Below are 20,099 nucleotides of genomic sequence, written 5' to 3'. Positions count from 1 at the left end.
TCATGGATGTGAGCTCAGGGAATTGGTTTAGACTTACAGAGTGGTAGAGTGAGGACTTGACTTTAGGCCCCTTAAAGAAATAGGTACTGGTAGGTTTATATGTTTTGTTTCTTAGTTAAGTGTTTACAATTTAAACAAGAGTTTCCAAGGGGAAAAAAGTCTTCAACTAAAAGAATAATTGATAATGATGGGAACTTTAGGGATGAGGAAAGCCAGCAGTGGCTTTGTTTATGTTTGATATGTTTGATAGTTGGCAAAGTTTTTGATGCCCGTTAGCCCATCACCCATGCACATGCATGGATCGTTTATACGCTACTCTGTGATTTAGCTATGTAGACACAGAAATTGATGGCTTCAGAAGAGTTTCATTTTCCTCTTTTTGTGTAGAGGTAGCATTGATAGAGTTAATAGATTGAGTTAATAGATAATAGATTTAATAGATACAGTTAACAGATCACTTACACTGAACCTATATATTCCAATCACCAACTAATATGTCCTTCCATATACTGTCCCAATGTTGTACAATAGAAAAACTTGCATTGTTATTTTAAAAAAACCATTTAATTACTATTGGATGTCTATCATCTCTGCATTCACTTTTTCTTCTATACAGTTATCATTTTCTTCTTATTTTCTCTTATAATCCTATAGTAATATCTAATAATCAAAAAGAAAATGATTATGTCTCATTGTATATCTTTATCACAGTGACCTTTTCAGCTTGGCTTTCTTCTTAGTCCATAAGCATGATATGAGATATGTCATCATATTGAGCACATGCTCCCTTATGGGCTCATGATATTATATTTTTGTAAAACTAGAATTTTTTGAATTCTAAGTCCTCTAAAGTTTCTGCCTTTCTCACTTCGGTCTTGACATTTCAAAAATAGCGGGATCTATCTAGTCTTTCCAGAAATGTTGGAAAGATAAGCGAATGCAATGTTTATAAAAGGTTCCTCCATCCCTAGTACCCTGAGGTCCCCTGAAGATGATGATATTAATTGTTTTGCTTCTACTTTTCTATATCAATTCCAGATCCAGCAAGAAGAGGGCAGAAAGTATTGGGGTTGGCAGAGAAATGCAGTGATGGTCAAACTGGAAAGGCCAGGCAATGCATTACTTTGTGTATTTATTCTTGCTTCATTCTATCATTCTTTCATCCAGTTACCTCTCATACTTTAACTTAAAGAATGTAATGAATATTTTTATGTATTGATAAATGAGAACATTTGAATTCCAAAATTTTCTAAGTTGATGGCTGCAGGGAGAGTAGGAAGTTAAGAACAGACCCTTCTCATTAAATCTTATATATCATGTTGGTTCACATTCAAAAATGGCTGGTCCAAACAATACTTTTACTGAAAGCAAAGTTTGGACATGTTTGGGGCAAAACCGTGAAGGATTTTAGAACTTTTTCCCCTGACAGTGGCACAATTTTATTACCTCAAACTCTTTTCTGTGCTATCTTGTAACACAAATTCTTACTTTATCCCTTTTCCCAATACCAACCCAAATATGAGGTAAGCAGTAATTTTTTGCTCATAACAGAAAATCTTATGGATTTTTTTTTATGAAGTCCTGTAAGAGAGATCAAGGTATTGGAACAAATAGGCATACTCTTAAACATACAGAAAGGGATACCTAGCTTACTGGGAAGAGAATGGAGTATAAGAATAGATTAGAGAGAAGCATATAAAAGGGACAGAAAAAGAATAATGAAAGGATTACTGCTTTGATCTTTTTTTTTTACATACCACAAGTGTTTTAAAAAATGACAGGCCCTTACATACATCCTGTGATACTTTATGTGCTATTTGAGGATACATAAGTGAGACAAATATTTAGAATTTATAAAAATCGGAATGAAAAGTCTACCAATAATAAGAGGCAATCCATTGGATTTCAAGCATTTTAAATATAATTAATGTCCCTGAATAGACAAGATCTGCCTTTACTGCTTTGTATGCCACCTGTATTCGTTTGCTAGGGTTGCCATAATATAGTACTTCAGAGTATGTGGTTTAACCCACAGAAATGTATATTACAAGATCAGGGTGTTGACAAAGGTGGTTCTTTCTGCAGCGTCTGAGGGAGGGTCTATTTCCAGCCCCTTTCCTGGCCTGGTAGATGGCTGTCTTCTCCTGGTGCCTTCACAGCATCTTCCTTCTGAGTATGCCTGTGTCCAATTTCTTCATATTTTAATACACCAGTCATATTGATTCAAGGCCCATCATTTTAACTTAATCACTGCTTTAAAGACCCTATCCACAAATAGGGTCACGTTCTGAAACACTGCAAGTTAGGATGTCAACATATGTATGACTTTTGGAGGTTACACAATTCAGCCCATAATATTCAATGATGTTTGCTAAAAACATATGTTGAAGATTTTTTTTTTCTGGAACACAGTACTATTTCATATTAAGCACAGCTTTAAAAAATAATGGTAGGTTAAGTCTTTGGCTTTGATGAAAAATTAAAAAATACATATACACTCAGGAGAGTTATGGCACCTAATTAAGATTAGCTCTGCAGACCTATATAGGCACTGGGCTGTTTCGCATGACAGAAAAGAAAGAGTGTCTGTAACTGGAGTTTACTCAACAAGAGTGACTCTAGGAACAAGATAATTGCTGTCTTGCAGATGCAAAAATAAGGAACAAATCTGCTGAGGGACATATAGATAAAGCCATACAGTGAGTTACAGGCACAGTGGAAGTGTAAGCAGTATTTCCTCATACCCGATTGAATCTTCTATAACTGTAGCTATTGTCACTTGGAGAAGATAGTTTTATTAGACTATAGCCTATTTTGACGAGTTCATTCAGGTAAGTTACAATGCTTACAAATGGAATATAATAGAGGTTTCACATGGTGCAGGCTAGTAACATATGGCTCTGTTCATAGATCCGTAAATAATACATAGCAAGAAATGGATTCAACCTGGTCAGAACAGAGCCTAGTTGCAAACAACCATATAAATACTCACAGCCAGTTGCTTTGCAAGCACTCTCTTTTGTAATTTACCCCTCTTGAAGAAAGTATGTGTGTTAGGGGTAGGGCTGGGAAGGAGGTAAAGGGGCAGTTCTTCCCAGTATAAAGTACAGTATGTTATCTCACTTTCCTTTCCTTTCCTTTTTTTTTTTTTTCTGTTTAAATTTTGAAAGGAACAAATAATGACTAAACTTGCCATTACAAAAGGAATCACTTGTTTTCCAGGGAAAATGCATCTCAAACCACCAAATATAGAGAGGCCAGAAAAATAGTCACATAATCCAAACTGCGTAATGACAGAAAGGATCTGTTAGTACAATGCTGAGTGAATCAGATCCCTACCTGACAGGGATAGATATACGTGTTGTGTCTTTTTCTTTAAACTATTGAACTGCTTTTCTGGCTCTATAGCCTTTGGTTAACAAAATCAAATTATGTTGTGAGATCTGACAACATAATTCTTATCTCTTAAATACAAACACTCTACACACTGAAAATACATCATAGTTTTAATTTTATTTTTATTAATAATTTTTATCAATAAAAATATTCATTTGGGGTACCTGCTGGCTCAGTTGGTTAAGCGGCTGCCTTCAGCTCAGGTCATGATCCCCGGATACTGGGATCCAGCCGTACGTTGGGTTCCCTGTTCAGTGGAGAGCCTGCTTCTCCCTCTCCCTCTGTTGCTCCCCCAGCTTGTGCTCTCTCTCTTACTCTCTTCTCTCTAAAATAAATAAAATATTTTAAAAATATATATTCATGGGGTGGCTGGGTGGCTCAGTGGGTTAAAGCCCCTGCCTTCGGCTCAGGTCATGATCCCAGGGTCCTAGGATCGAGCCCCGCATCAGGCTCTCTGCTCAGCAGGGAGCCTGCTTCCTCCCTCCCTCTCTGTCTGCCTCTCTGCCTATTTGTGATCTCTGTCTGTCAAATAAATAAATAACATATTTAAAATATATACATATTCATTTTAATTTTATTGGGATTTTGCACATGGCTTTATACATATTCTTTTTTTTTTTATTTAACTTGTTTGTTTATTTATTTATTTATTTATTTAGAGAAGAAGAGAGAGAGGTGGGGCGAGGGGCAGGAGGAGAGGGAAAGAGAGAATCTTAAGCAGGCTCCACACCCAGGGCAGAGCCTGATGCAGGGCTAATAGATCTCACAATCCTGAGATCTTGACCTGAATGGAAATCAAGAGTCTGACGCTTAACCAACTGAGCCACCCAGTGTCCGTCCCACTTTTATACATATTCTTACATTCAGTGCTCATAATAGCCCCTGAAGTCAATATTGTTTTCTTTGTGTATATGACAAAATTGACCCTGAGAAAAGTTAAAAATTGACCTAGATCACTGACACCTAATGCATCTACTCTGAAGCCCAGTCTTAATTACCTCCTTCTCTATTATTGTTATAAAATATCTTTTTTTCTCTTTTCTTTTTCTGACAAGACCATCCATAAGAATATTTTTTGCAGTAACTGTGGGTATATATCTACTTCCTCAAGATGCTAAATGACTTAGAAGCATCACCATGTTTAGTCACTTAAATGCTGTTTGATGATCTTGAGATGACGTCCCAATTATTATAGCCTTCCTATTAGACACCATGCTTCTTTGTTTTCTGTATGCTGAACAAATAGTTCTGTTTGTACACAAGGTAAGATCCAAAGGCTCCATGGTAATATCCAATAGGAAATCGTCTAATCTATTTGATTCTAACACAGTTCTGTTCCATTATATGTAATATAGCTATTTTCCAAATAGCTTTGGCTATTCTTATTTATGATGTCCTGATCTGTCCACATATTACTTAATAATCTTCAAAACATCATTAAGCATAGAGACATCAAAAGTATATTTTCCTTTATCTTGACTTTAAATTTCCTAGCAGCCTAGAAAAAAGAGAAACAGTTTATAAGATCATGGATCATAATATCAAAGCAAATTAGGATGTCAGAAACAGAGCTTTTCCTAGTACTAAGATGCACAGAGAATTTCTCCCATGGATCCTCAGAAAGGCGATACATTGATTTTAACAGCAGGACCTCAGTTACTTTTTCTGATAAAAATGTAATAGGAAGTTTCGTATGGCCTTTCTTATACTGTCTCTCAATGAAGACTGGTGTGATAACACCAAAGCAAGGTTTGGTAAAGGAAATTCAATAGGAACCAAAATAAAGTAGTCCAGTGTATAGCTTTTTAATATACCAGCTTACTCTGAAAAGAAAAATTTTAAATAGCTAAAGAAATGAATGAATTTCCTTCAGGTAATCTTTTATGAATACTATTTCTGTATGTGAACTTGTAATAATAATTAAACACCAAAGAAGTCAAAGTTCTATTCTCTGGCCAGAGCTTGGAGTAGAGAGGATATTATTCACAGAAAGCCCTAGGTCATGAAGCTAATATAATAAGATGCTAAAATGGAACCTTCAGCTGAAATCCTGAGGCAACAGATAGCAAAATGAGGTGTAATTCACATCACCTCTATGGAACTTCTAAAATGTGATTAACCAAGAACCAAATTAGAATACTCCTAAAATTCTTGCCTTCCCTGTAGGACTGAAAGCACTGGAAAACAGGGATTTTGATGTGCCTTCTTAAGAGAAAGCTGTGCTACATGCTCCACATTCTTACTAATATTTGGTATTGCGAATCTTGTAAATTTGTCCATTTTAGTGGATGTGTGATAGTATATCGATAGGCTTTTGTCTTTAAATTTACACAAATAATCACTTCTTGTAGTATAAAATTCTATGGGTTTTGACAAATGAGTCCTCATGTATCTACACCCGCAGTCAAGATACAGAATAGTTTCATCTCGCTAAGAAATTCCTTCATGTTGTCCTTCTGTAGTCCACATCCCCCAATCCGGATCTATTCTTTACCTCTACAGTTTTGCTGTTTCCAGAATGTCTTATACATGAAACCATACATGTAACCTTTTAGTCTAGTGTCTTTCATTTAGCAGGATGTATTTGAGATCCATCCGAATTATGTATATATGAATAATTTTATTGCCAAATAGTATTGCATTATATGGAGTTACCACAGTTTGTTTACTAATTGTTTACTAGTTAAAGTGATATTTGGCTTGTTTCCACTTTTTAATAATTGTCAATAAAACTAATATAAACAGGGGCGCCTGGGAGTTTCAGCTAGTTGAGTGTCAGACTCTTGGTTTTGGCTCAGGTCATGATCTCATGGATTCTGAGATGAAGCCCCGTGTTGGGCGCTGTGGCCTGTGCCGAGTCTGCTTGAGATTCTCTATCTCCCCACTCATGCATGCTCTCTTTCTCTCTCAAATAAATTTTTAAAAACTTAAAATAATAATATAAACATTCGTATATAGGCTTTTGTGTGCACTTTTCTAAGAATGAGATTTCTAAGTAACATGGTAAATACACTGGTAAGCTATTTTCCAGAAGGACTGCATCATTTCACATTTCCCACCAACAATGTAGGAGAGCTGTAGATACTCTGTTTCGTGCTAGCACTAATCCATTTTTGTTTGCTTGTTTTAGCCATTCTAATATATATGCAACAGAATCTAATTTTTATTTTTTTTCCTGATATTCTCAATGACTAACCTGTTCATTATCTTTTGACGTGCCTATTTACTGTCTAAGTATTTTTATTTAATAAAGTGTACTTAAATTTTTTCCCATTTCCTTATTAGGTGGTATGTTTTTACTGAATTTTGAGAGTTCCTATATATTTTGGATACAAGTCCTCTGTCTAATATGTAATTTACAAAGTTTTCACCCATTACATGGCTTGCCATTAATTAATGGTGCTTTTTGCACAGCAAACATTGTTTACTTTTGATGAAATCCAGTTTATCAATATCTTCTTGTATGGCTTGTGCTCCTGTGTCATATCTGAGAACTCTTAGGCCAAGTCAAGGTCATAAAGATTCTCTCCTTTGTTTTCTTCTAGAATATTTACAGTTTTGTGATTCACATTTAGGTCAGTGGTGATTGCTGTGATACTTTATGTATAAGATATGAGATAGGGGTCAGAGTGGACAGTATTGCCTTGATCCTCATCTTGGATGAGACACTGTTTACCCTTTCGTCATTCTATATGAGGTCAGATGTAGGATTTTCATAAAAATGTTCATCAGATTGAGAAAGTACCATACAATTCTCAGTTTCCTGAAACTTTTATTATCTTGAATGGCTATTGAATTTTTTCAGTGATTTATCTAGAGATACTTATATATTTTTGTTGTTCTTCTTAATATAGTGAATTACATTATTTAATTTTTTTTAGTTGTACAACCAGCCTTTCAAACCTGGGATAAACCATACTTGGTCATGGTGTACTATCATTTTAAATATTACTGGATTTGTTTACTAAATATTTGTCACAATATTTTTGTGTCAATGTTTATAAGGTTTTGTGTGGCGGGGGGGGAGTTTGGCATCTTTAGTTTGATATTAAGGATAATGCTAGCCTCATAAAATGAATTGGAGAATTTCCCCCTCCTTCATTTTCAGGAAAACTTGGTATGTGTGGTATTATTCTTTTCTTAAAATCTTAATAACCATGATCTTGAATTTTTCTTTGTTGGTAATTTTTTAAATTACGAATTTAATTTCTTCTCATTGAATGTGTATTGAATATTGAGATTTTACCTTTTCTTTGAAATCAGTTGGAAGATTCATGTCTTTTAAGGAATTTGCGCATGTCATCTAAATTCTTGAGTTAAATGGTAGGTTTGTTTTTTTTTGTCTTAATATTTACTTAGTAGCCATTCTGTTGTTCTTATAAATATAGAAATGTCCTCTTTTTCATCTCTGCTATTGGTAACTTGGGTGGTCTTTCTTTTTATTCTTTATCAGTCTGGTTGTTTTATCCTTTTCAGTGATCTTTTGAGAGACAAGCTTTTGGTTTCATTGATTCTCTCTATTGATTGTCCATTTTTAACTTGGCTAATTTTCACTATTATTTTCAGAACTCTATTCATTTTAGGTTTTGTCATTTTTCTAGCTTCTTAAGGTTGAAGTTTACGGAACCAATTTTAGACTTTTATTCTATTGTCAACTGGGTTATATTTTCAGATTAGTCTGAAAAATAATCATTTCTCTTTCCTCATATGTAGTATATCAGGTTGGATTTATACTAGATACTCTTGCTATGCTTTTAAGTTTAAACTTTTTTTCTTCAGTGTCTAATCTGCTGTTATTTTTAGCCAATTGATATTTCATCTGAGATAGTTTATGTTTCTGTCAAGAATTTTCACTGGATTTTTTTTCTATTTTCCATTTCTTTCCTTATTATATTCACACTTTACCTTAAATACTTGAACATAGTTATAGTGGGGGCCATTTTAACATCTTTGTCTGATGGTTCTATCAATTCTGTCACTTCTAGATCTCTTTCTATTGACTGATTTTTCTCCTAATTATTGTTCACAGTTTCCTGCTTATTTGAATATGTAGTAATTTTTTAAACTGGATATTAAACATTGTGTTGTTAGCTTGTTGGTTGTCTAGGGTATATTTTATTCCTTTAAAAATGTTCTTCCTTTTTCTTACATTAAGCTGTATAATTTAGAGATAATTTTGGTCCATTGAACCCTGTTTTTAAGCTTTAAAGAGCAAGTCTAAAAGAGTCTTTGCTCCAGCTTTTTTTTTTAAGTCATACTACTAAGACATAAGCCCTCTGGAGCCTTCAGTGAATAATTACAGAGGCCCGCCCATTCTGGTCAGAGATCAAATTTCTCCTCAACTTGTTCAAGCTCTAGGAATTGTTCAGCTTACAAATTCTCTAGTCATTCTTTCCCAAATATTTTGGGATTTCTCCCTATGCATGTACAGCCTCATCTGTAGTAAAGACAAGGAAGCACGTGTAGATTTCTGTAGTTTTTTTTTTGTTTGATTGGTTGGTTGGTTGGTTTTCTGTCACTGTGTGTTCCTTCTCTCTAGAACTCTGTACTACTAACACCCAGGCCCCGTGGCCTGCCGGAATTCCAGCTTTTCTTTACTTAAGTCAAGAATATCACTGGGCACAGGGAGGTGAAAATTGCCTCTAGATAGAAAGTTATGGAGATCAGTTGTAGGGGTCACCTTGTTTGCTTCAGGGATCACAGTCTTGTTCAGCCTGTTGTCCAGTGTCTGCAATGAGTTGTTTTATATATTCTATCCATTTCTCTAGTGGCTTATGGCAGAGAGGTTAAGTCTGATCTTTCTTTAATTTAACTGGGAGCAGAATTCCAGAGTTCTTTTAAAATATAGTATTTTAAAATATTCAAATTTGTTATACTCTTTTACTTATAGCATTGTAATTATTCTTTAAGTTAAAGGGCAGACATGTTCCTTCAAAGGCATGCAAGTCCTTCCACTGCATGAATGTTCTGGCCTGAACACATTTTTCAAATTTTTTCTTGAAGTTATACCAGCACAATTATGACAGCATAGTATCTATATTTACTCCAAATATACTTATCACTTTACTGAAATTGCCTGCTTATATTTTTGTTTCCATTGTAAATTATAAGCTCTTTGAGATGAAAACAGTTTTGTTCACTGGTCAGTGATCGTGGCACAAATAATGTCATTTGAATGGAAGGAAAGGAGCCAGGCAGGCAGGAAGGAAATGATTCTGAGCTGACTTTAGAACTTCCCTTCATTAATGTCTGGTGGACTATTATACATATGTAAAAAAAAAAATCAAAATGCTGAGCTACTTATTTACTGGCTGTTTTTGTTTGCTTCTGAAACCCCTGTTGCAATCATTTCAGTAGGTGGCTTCCATGATTTTATCTGCCATACACCCTCCTCTACTTGCTTCTTCAAACTGCACTACTTCTGTGCTCTAATAACATTTCCCCGAATCACATTACCTGCTAGGTTTGCAGTACGTCTTCCTGAAAAGCATTAGCTTCCAAAAGAATGTCTTAATTAAATTTATTTTTCTGAACTTCACTCCTATTTTTCAGAGGTATTAATGAACTCAGCGACTGTATCAATTCGACCACACATTTTCTTATCCTGCTGTCTTGAATACTCTAGGCAGATCACAATTTGTATGTGCAAAATAACTGCAAGTTTACTGAACAAGTATGGTCGGTAGGATAATGGCACCAGAGATATCCATGTCCTAATCCCTGGAAACTGTTGACTATGTTACCTTACATGGTAAAGAGACTTTGTAGATGCGATTAAAGTTAAGAACTAAAGATGAGAAGATTATTTTGGATTAGGCAGATGGACTCAGTTGAAGCACAGGAGTCCTTAAAAGTCGAAGAGAAGGCAGAAGAGTCCTTCAGAGAGATGCACCTGGAGAAGAAGCCCTAAAGATTCAAAGTGAGAGAGGACTTAACCCACCATTTGCTGGCTTGGAAGATGAAGGAAGGTGCTGTGAAGCAAAAAATGAGGAGACCTCTACAAGCTAGGAGTGGCCTTCCACCAAGGAAATGAGGTTCTCGGCACCACTGTAACCATTTTCCCAACATCCCGAATGAGCAAATGAGCCTCCAGAAAGGAATCCTGCACTGCTGACAGTCCAAGGAGGCCCTGAATTAATTCTATATTGTTGCTGTAACAAATCACTACAAAGTTAGTGGCTTAAAACACTTCTATTTTACACTTCTGTAATTCAGAAATCTGATACTGGTCTCACCAGATTAAAAGGAAAGTATTGACAGGCTGTGTTCTTTTTTTAGTTCTGGAGGAGAATCAATTTTTTGCTGTCAGCTGAGGGCCATTCCCAGTTTCTAGAGAACACAGCTTTCCTTGGCTCATGTTCCACTTCCTTCATCTTCAAAGTCAGCGGTGGTGACTCTTCATGTCACATCTCACTGACCCACTCTTCCACATACTACACTTAAAGACTCATATGATTAGACTGAGCATCCCATCATAGTCTCTATCACAACGTACTTCACACATTTGCAAAGTCCCTTTTTCCATGGAAGCTAACAGAATCACAGACTCCAAAAATTAGGACACAAATATCCTTGGAAGACCCTTTATTATAGTTACCATGGACCTATTCTGGACTTCTGACCTACACAACTGTAAGATAATAAATTTATATGGTTTTAAGCCAGTAAATTTGTGGTCATTTGTTATGGCAGCTATGGAAAACTGATAATTCAGAGATTAAATCAATATCCATATAATGCTTTATAGTCCTGAGAGCAAGGATTACACATATATGGCCTAGTTTAGTTTTTGCAGTAAATAAGCATTTTTATTATTACCATTTACAAGTGAGAAAACTAATCAGCATTTCAGTGGCATACAGATCAGGCATATAGGTTTTGGAATTCTGACTTTCATATCCAACACTGGGTCCATTAACAAGATATTTTACTTCTTTAACCGTATAGAATCTTATTCCATATGACAGAACCTACCTGATGCATTTACCTAAGGTTAACTGAGGAATTCATAATGAAAAGAATTTATCATAGTGCCTGGGTGGCTCAGTCACTTAAGTGTTTGACTCAATTTCAGCTCAAGTCATGATGTCAGCATTGTGAGATTAAGCCCCAAGTCAGGCCCCACAGTCAGCAGGGAGTCTGCTTGAGATTCTCTCTCCCTCTGCTCCTCCCCCCTACTCTCTAAAATAAATAAATAAATCTTTAAAAAAAGAGAAAAAAGCATTTATCATGATACATTACCCTTAATAAGGAGTCAATAAAAGATAAATATTGTTTTTATTTATGGTGTCATGGATAACAATTGTTTGAATAAGAAAATTAATTTCTAATGGAATGTCATATTTTCTGGACTTTCTAGTTCTGGAGGAGAATCAATTTTTTGCTGTCAGCTGAGGGCCATTCCCAGTTTCTAGAGGACACAGCTTTTTCTTTAATGATGTAGTCAACAAATGTGCATAGAGACCATATTAAATATAGAATAAGATGTAACCTTTTAAGTCACAGAATTTTTTTTAAAGATTTCATCTGTTCAGAGAGAGAGCACAAGCAAGGGGAACAGCAAGCAGAGGTAGAAGAGGGGGGATCCCCACAGAGCAGGGAGCCCATTGCAAGGCTGGATCCCAGGACCCCGGGATTACAACCTGAGCTGAAGGCAGACACTTAACAAACTGAGCTACCCAGGCACCCCACACAGAATTTTTTTTTTTTTAAGATTTATTTATTTGAGAGAGAGCATGGACACACTAGCCGGGAGTGGGACAGAGGGAGAGGGAAAGAATCTCAAGCAGTCTCTCTGCTGAGAATAGAGCCTGACTCCAGGCTCTGTCTCAGGACCTGAGATCATGACCTTAACCAAAACCAAGAGTAGGAAGGTCAACTGACTGAGCCACCCCCAGGACCCTCTATATCACAAAATACATAGTATAACAGAAAGATAAGTATTTTAAAAGCGGTTTATGGTTAAATAAGTAATAGCAAACATGTTTATGCCATGCGCAGGCTTTTTTAGTGTATTTTTGGAAGTAAGTAACACGTAGCTACTAGATTGAGTAGTGACTAAATCAGGAAAAGTTTCTCTGAGGACATACTGCTTAATCAAAGACCCTGGAAGAAAAAAGAAGTTACCAGGGTGAACTGAAGAATAAAGAATCCAGGCAGCAGAAAGAAGAACTAAATAAGGAGAAGAGAGAAAGCAGATTATAAAGGACCTATCGTAGCCTGTGATCCCTATCAGAAACTCAAAGCTAAAAGCTATCCTTCAGTGCTATTTTAGACCACTAATTAATTACCCACCCACACACACACACACACACACACACACACACACCCCTTCCAGGAACAAACATTCAATAGATGTGAAATAGGAATGTTCATGTAACATTTTAATGAATGGATAAGGAAGACGTGGTCCATATACACTATGGAGTATTATGCCTCCATCAGAAAGGATGAATACCCAACTTTTGTAGCAACATGGACGGGACTGGAAGAGATTATGCTGAGTGAAATAAGTCAAGCAGAGAGAGTCAATTATCATATGGTTTCACTTATTTGTGGAGCATAACAAATAGCATGGAGGACATGGGGAGTTAGGAGAAGGGAGTTGGGGGAAATTGGAAGGGGAGGTAAACAATGAGAGACTATGGACTCTGAAAAACAATCTGAAGGGTTTGAAGAGGTGGGGGGGTGGGAGGTTGGGGGAACCAGGTGGTGGGTATTAGAGAGGGCATGGACTGCATGGAGCGCTGGGTGTGGTACAAAAACAATGAATACTGTTATGCTGAAAATAAATTAAAAAATGATTAAAAAAAAAGAAAACAAAACAAATTAGAACCTAATAAATTTGTTTTTACAAAGTTTCACAGTTTTTTACCTTTTCACACATGATTGGCTTCATTTTACCTGCCCAACTAGGTTATTTAGTCTTGGTATATCAGTTTTACCCATACTTTAATTTTCCTTTAACATCCTTTTACTTTATAATTCAAGTTACACTCTAAAAATTCTTGGATGTGAGTAAGGATTTTGTCCTCCCTATGTTTCAATAGTTTTTATAGACATGTTTAAACCTAACTAATCTTCATTGTAAGGGTAAAAATAAGATAAAAAGAAGGAAACAATAGAAAATCAACATTATATTAGTGTATGGAGTCAGATAAGGGCATTAGGTTGAGCTAAGAAAATAGTTATAAAATCAGATTTTAAGAATATGGATTTGAGGGCAATTGCTACTTTTGTAAACTCACCTCTGTGTAACTGAATTAGCATATCAGCCAACTATCACCTTAGAAGTATAACTCTTCGCTATCTATAATTTAGGAGCAGCCAGGTAAAAATGGAGAAATGATGTAATCATATATATTCTAAACACTCCAGGTTTCAATTAACAAAATCATAGCTACCTGAGGACAAACAGTATAGTGACTGATATTGGCTCAGACAAGGGAGCCCAAAGGAAAAATATTTTTTTGTTAATTGACATAGATTTTGGATTCGGAGCACCATAACTATATTCTATTTTGCTTTGTTCAGATAAAATTGAGTCTTGTTACTAGTTTTCTAACTTCTATAGCAATACAATTGTTTTGGCAAGAGAGTAGAATAAAAACAAAAATGAAGTTGACTTTTGAAAACAGGCTGTTTAAGGGAATCATTGTATCATTTTCCAATTCTCTTTGGTATGTACTGAAATGTGATTTTTCAGGACTTGTATAAGAGGGAGAAGAGCCTCTCCCTCCCACCGCAGAAATTCACATAAGCTCATTCTTCCTCCACCCCATCTCTGATAATCAGGATCCCTCCTGCCTGAGTCTCTGTTTTCAAATAAATAAAAATTCTATTATTTCAGAAAGGATTTTTTTTCCAAATTTCATTCATTTGAAAGTATTTTTTTCATTTTGGATTATGCCCTTATATTTTTACTCTAGTGTTATTTTTAGTTGAATAAGAATATTTTCCCTAGAATATTAAAAAATAAAGATAATTTAGTTTTTACCACTACTTAACTCTTAGTTTCAGAACCATATTTTTTTCTTAAAATTTATTGGATAGATTATATATAATATCTACAGTGTGCCTCCCTTAAAAAATTAATAATTTTGGAAACTGAAATGCAGCAATGGTTTAATGTGCCTCTAAACTTATCAAACCATCTGGCTTGAAACCTTGAGAATGAGTATGAAATTTTGCCAAAAGAAAAGCAACATTTAGTTAGGTTAAGTGTCAGCTTGCTAGCTTACACTGTATAAAAGTCAATATGTACCAAGCCATATTAGTGAGTTTCATCTACACTGCTAGAAGGTTGTTGAACTCAATTACAGAAATGTGCAGAACTCTATTTGATGTGTGACGAGGTTAGGAGACCACAATCAATTAAAAAGAACACATGTATATCCTATTCTGGGGAAACAGTTGTTATAGTATCCCTTGTTCAGTTTCTGCTTTTTTCTCTGACTTTTCCTCTGAACATAGGAGAACAAAGGGTTTAATAATTCCCCAGTTGCATTTGGGATTGTTTTTGTCAGCAGTATCTAATAGGAAGACAGGAGATTGTTATTTTACATGACTGAAGCCTCAGGCGGCTACAATTAAACATGCTGTACTTTTTTTTCTTGTAGCAAAACCATTTGAAAATGGACAATATTTGGACATTTATGGAATTACAAGGGACCAGGCCGGAGAATATGAATGCAGTGCAGAAAACGATGTGTCATTCCCAGACGTGAAAAAAGTAAAAGTTGTCGTAAACTGTAAGTCCTGTCAACTTTTGTCCACGTAACTTTAGTGAAAAGATGAATATCTGACATATTCTGTCTGAATTTATGTTGCTATTTTTTAAGAAGTGCTCTAATTGATAAAAACCACCTATCGATAGTGGTAGTGTGTACATGTTAGAATATCGATCAAATTGTTTTGTGTAACATTCGTTGTCCCAAGTAATCCCATAATAGTTCAGTCTGATGTGCAGATGGAAATGTATCCAAAAGCAGCCTAGTCCCTGGCATTCTAAACTATGGTATCTCTATCTCTAGAGGACGGTAGATTCATGGCATTTTCTTTGTTCTCATGAGTTTCACCTGGATTATATGCTGATTGAATTTAAGTGTGAAACTCCCAATTGAACCTGATGGAAATTAAATATGCTGGTCTGTACTCAAGGAGAAGAGCTGTTGTGATATTTCTATTACTTGGGTTATTTAATTCTATTTAGTTTGAAAAATATTGAGAAAATGCATCAAAAATATTCCCACGAGCATCATTATTAGGGCGATACACCTGCAGATCTACGAATGCCCTTATTTTACACCCTCTCTGCATGCATCTCAAACACTGGTATCAGATATTTTTCACTAACATCCTATTTTATATCTTATGATCCCAATAGCAATGATTGAAATAATCTGTATTTTTCAAAAATATCCCCTTATTAGTCTCTTAAAAATTTTCACATTGTTTAACTTACTCAAATAAGATACTCTTAGGATAACAGTATTTTACTAAAGAAGTGTTTATAAGCTATAGCTTCCAATATTTTTTTTCATTCCACTTATATACCTTTCTGCATATAGCCATTGCTAATAATGCACATATCATTAGAAGGAATCATTCCAAATATATTCCAAAAATGCTTAAACTAAGTAGTTTTTTTTTTTCATATTAATGCGAGTCTTTTAATTTCATGGACCAAAAAATAACTATGAAAACACACCTGGCAGTGGAGTGTCTGCCACGGGAAATCACTGCCATCAACTAACACTTGTGAGTGACTAATCTGTGTATTTGGGGTTGAACTATCTCTTTGAGAACAAATGTGCATAATACCAGATGAAGAGGCGGTTTGTGGAGCAGAGTTTCTCATATTCCTTAGACAAACTTTAGCTGATCCACCAAAGTAGCTCACCAAAAATGAAAATCAACTCTACTAAACCAGAATCTATGGGGTATACGACCTGGAAATCTACATCTATAATAAGTTTCTACTGATTCTCAGGACTCTTGTTGCAGGGGCTACTGCTGCTCATCCTTCTAGAACTCGCTGAAATAAGAAATAATTAGCAAGTAAAAATTCCTGATTATTTTATCACTAACTGTATTTACCTGACATAAGTCTATTGATTTTATTGTTGAAGGGTTGGAAAAAGATGTAAAGAAGTAATATTTTTAAAAGTGAACACTAAGAAATGAAAAGGTAGGGTCAAACGGTCAGAAAATCAAGGGACCCTCCCCCAGTAAGGCAGCCCCTTCAGCCTTCTACCCTCAGCCCCAGTATGTCTCTAAAACGATGTCTCCAATGGGGATAGAATCAAAAACCCAGCTGTTGTATGGGTTCTCATGGGCCTGTGCTCCATGTATATAACCCACACTTTCCTTTGTATTCACACTTTTTCTTTCATCCTTTTTTTCCCCTCTGTCTTTAATTCCTTGTCACTTACCATTTAATTAGATCCTCTTTTTTTTCCTGGAAAAATGGGAACCTTGGACAGAAAGGTCAACTAAGGAGACAGACATGTGGAGAAAATTGAAGTTAAAGAAAAATAGGCCAACCAAAGGAGTCAACATCTAAAGGATCTGGGTGTAGAACAGAATCTACATATGAAGCTAAAGGACAGAAACTGGGGAAACAAAATGTCAAGAACTGTGAAAGATTGGCCACAGTTTCGTGGATGCTGGCAGAAAACAGAGACAAAGGGCAGTTTGTTACTCATGATAGCAGTAGCCAAAGTATTGTCTTTTTATTTTTATTTGTTTATTTATTTTGCATCAGGTCCCTGAGCTCCAGTTACTCCAGGGTGATACGAGGAGGGCTAGGTGACACCGATTCACACAGTGGGTGTGTGTAATAGCTGAAGCTTCCTGAGCTTAGGAAAGTCGGTTTTGTTTTGTTTTGTTTCGTTTTTATAATGGCAGCAAGCAAACCGCCCCTCTGCTGCTGAGGGAGAACTTATCTTTATTATACTGGACTGTAAACAAACCTACTGTTTGCTCCAGGGGGAGAACTACTTCTGTCTTTCAAGACTGTTCACTACACAAACATTCTCAAAAAGATAGTCAGGAACCAAAGCAAGTTTTCGGTGTCTCTGCTTCCAATATATGTGGAAAGAGGAGAAACTTTTGGTGAATTATCTTTCAATACAGGATAAGAGCAAGAAGGTTTGAAGCAGAACGTAGAGATATTCCATCAGCCGAAAGAGATGCCTCAGTGGCTTTTATAGGGTGCCAAACACCTAAGAAGAGGTAGGAAAGAAGACTTTGCTAATCAACTTCAATTTAGGAAGGAAAAGAGGAAAAGTTAAAAAAAAAATGGAGATGCTTTGGAAATTATAGCTATTGGGACGCCTGGGTGGCTTAGTAGGTGGAGTGTAGGACTCTTGATTTCCACTCAGGTCATGATCTCAGGGTGAGCTTCAAGCCCAACAGGGAGTCTGCTTGGGATTCTCTCTCTTCCTTTCCTTCTGCCCTTCCCTCTCCACTCTCTCTCTCTTTCTCTTTCTCTCTCTAAAATAAATAAATAAATGTGTTAAAAAAATAAATTAGAAACACGGACTGTCTGTTTTTAAGAATTTATTTCAGTTAGACAAAGTACAGCCATAAATGGAAACAATGGTGGCAACATAATATTAATAGAGCTCACATCTTTTTAAAAAGTGAACCCAACAGGACTTTTTAATGATTTTAAACAATCAGTTTTATCTTCTGGTCCTTCCTAAATGATACCTTTGATAGCTCACCTTTCCCTAAATGTGCCACAAACAATACCGATTGACTAACTAGATTTATACATGTGGAATCAATATTTTATGTAACTGATGAGTTCTGTTCAGACTTCTGGTCAAGACGTAAATTTTGCCTTAGTTTGGAATGGTTATGTCACACAGATAACAGTGATTTCTAGCCGTGTAGGTGTGTGAGTGTATGCCTATACTGTGTTCCTGGTTAAGAAGAGGTTTGGAAAGTGTTAATTTTGGGAATTTGTCCCTTTAAAAGTCAAAAATTGAGCACTATCTATGGATTTTACTGAGCTGATTTCCCAAAGGAAATTAGCCAAAGCCTACTGAATAAACTTTAGTTTGTCAAATCCCAAAATTGAGCACAGTGGTCTCTGTTACCAGCACGGAACTGCACATCTCCTGATAACCTGATGATTCCCTGAAGATAGAATCGTGCCAAGTCGAAGGCAGAGCTTCTTTTCACTGTTATTAATCAATATGATGTGCATATAGAATTGCAGTAGCTTTGTGAGTTATAATTTGAAGAGAAACTTTGTCCCTTTTCCCAAATGGGGTTCAAGATGAAATGTAATAAATTTTCATAAGCTCTGGAAGATGCCGTTATGCAGTAAGTTAATTTGAGAAAGAGATTTAGGTTCCCTTTGAGTTAGGAATGTTTAATATTTTACTATTTATCTAAAATGTCTGCCATATATATATATATATATATATGCACACACACATATATAAACTACATGCATACAGTAAATTACGTGTTTGCCATATACTTTGTACCTATAGCAATTTCATGTGTATTTCTATCCAATTTAATTAAACAGCAATTTAGTGGAATAATTAATATAATTGACTTATTTTATATCGATGGGGTGAGTTCATTAATTGAACATATCAACAAATTCTGAATTATTTACAGAAAGTCTTAGTATAGATAGGAAGAAGTTTATAGGATAGTAATGCAAAGCTTATTTCTGAATAGGGAGATTTTGTAGGTGATTAGTCTCCTTGTCTTTACGTGTATTTTCTTTTATTCTTTTATATATACATATAAATTTATATTTGTAATATATATACATATAATACATATAAACATACATTTGTATGTATTTACATAAACATATATATACACATCTACATACATATGTCATAGGTATAAAATTTTCTCTTTTTTTTCTTTCTTTTTTTGAGATTTTATTTATTTATTTGAGAGACAGTGAGTGAGCCAGAGAGAGAGCACAAGCAGAGGGAGAGGGAAAAGCAGGCTCCCTACTGAGCAGAGAGCCCGATATGGGCCTCCATCCCAGGATCCTGGAATCATAACCTGGGCCAAAGGCAACCGCTTAACTAACTGAGCCACTCAGGAGCCCCATAAAATTTTCTTGTCAAAATGAAAAACAAAGGAAAGTAATAAAAAAGGTTGTGACCTTTATCATAACCAGATCTTGAGAGATTAAAACACATAAACACACAAAACAAGAAAGAACAAATTTTAAACTGGTTAGTTAGCTAAGCCAGAGGGAGCTAGTGGATTATAGTTAAACAGATTCTTTGTTTTATTTTTTTTTTTAAAGATTTTGTTTATTTATCTGACAGACAGAGATCTCAAGTAGGCAGAGAGGCAGGCAGGGAAAGGGGGAGGGAAGCAGGCTCCCTGCTGAGTAGAGACCCCCCCCCCCCATGCGGGGCTTGATCCCAGGACCCTAAGATCATGACCTGACCTGAAAGCAGAGGCTTAACCCACTGAGCCACCCAGAGGCCCCGAGATTCTTTGTTTTAATTGCATCCGTATTCCACTCCTAGAAGCAGCCTAGAAAATTCTAGTCCCATAATTTTAATTGTTAACTGAAAATGGAAGAATAAATGAGTTCCAGAAAGCTAATATATTCAACTAAATTGGAAAAGACAGAAACCTGTGAAAATCTGGTTTAGAAAGCAAAGACCAGAGTCTAGAAAATCACTAATGCTGACTTATTAGAA

General features: G+C 35.7%; 1 protein-coding gene across 1 annotated transcript in view; it reads left to right on the top strand.

The window, feature by feature from the left end:
* NEGR1 (neuronal growth regulator 1) overlaps window positions 1-20,099 on the top strand; it is an 849,270-nt gene that overhangs the window by 553,725 nt on the left and 275,446 nt on the right. Inside the window, exon 4 of the mRNA XM_032870106.1 lies at window positions 15,015-15,146. Within this exon, the coding sequence (XP_032725997.1) occupies window positions 15,015-15,146 (132 nt within the window). The remainder of the gene's footprint in view (window positions 1-15,014; window positions 15,147-20,099) is intronic.

This window comes from Lontra canadensis, unplaced genomic scaffold, assembly GCF_010015895.1.
Source record: "Lontra canadensis isolate GAN:19392208 unplaced genomic scaffold, GSC_riverotter_1.0 scaffold40, whole genome shotgun sequence".
In the NCBI taxonomy this organism is placed as follows: domain Eukaryota; kingdom Metazoa; phylum Chordata; class Mammalia; order Carnivora; family Mustelidae; genus Lontra; species Lontra canadensis.
The sequence above is the reverse complement of the archived record's forward strand: the minus strand, read 5'-3'. Positions and strand labels throughout refer to the sequence as shown.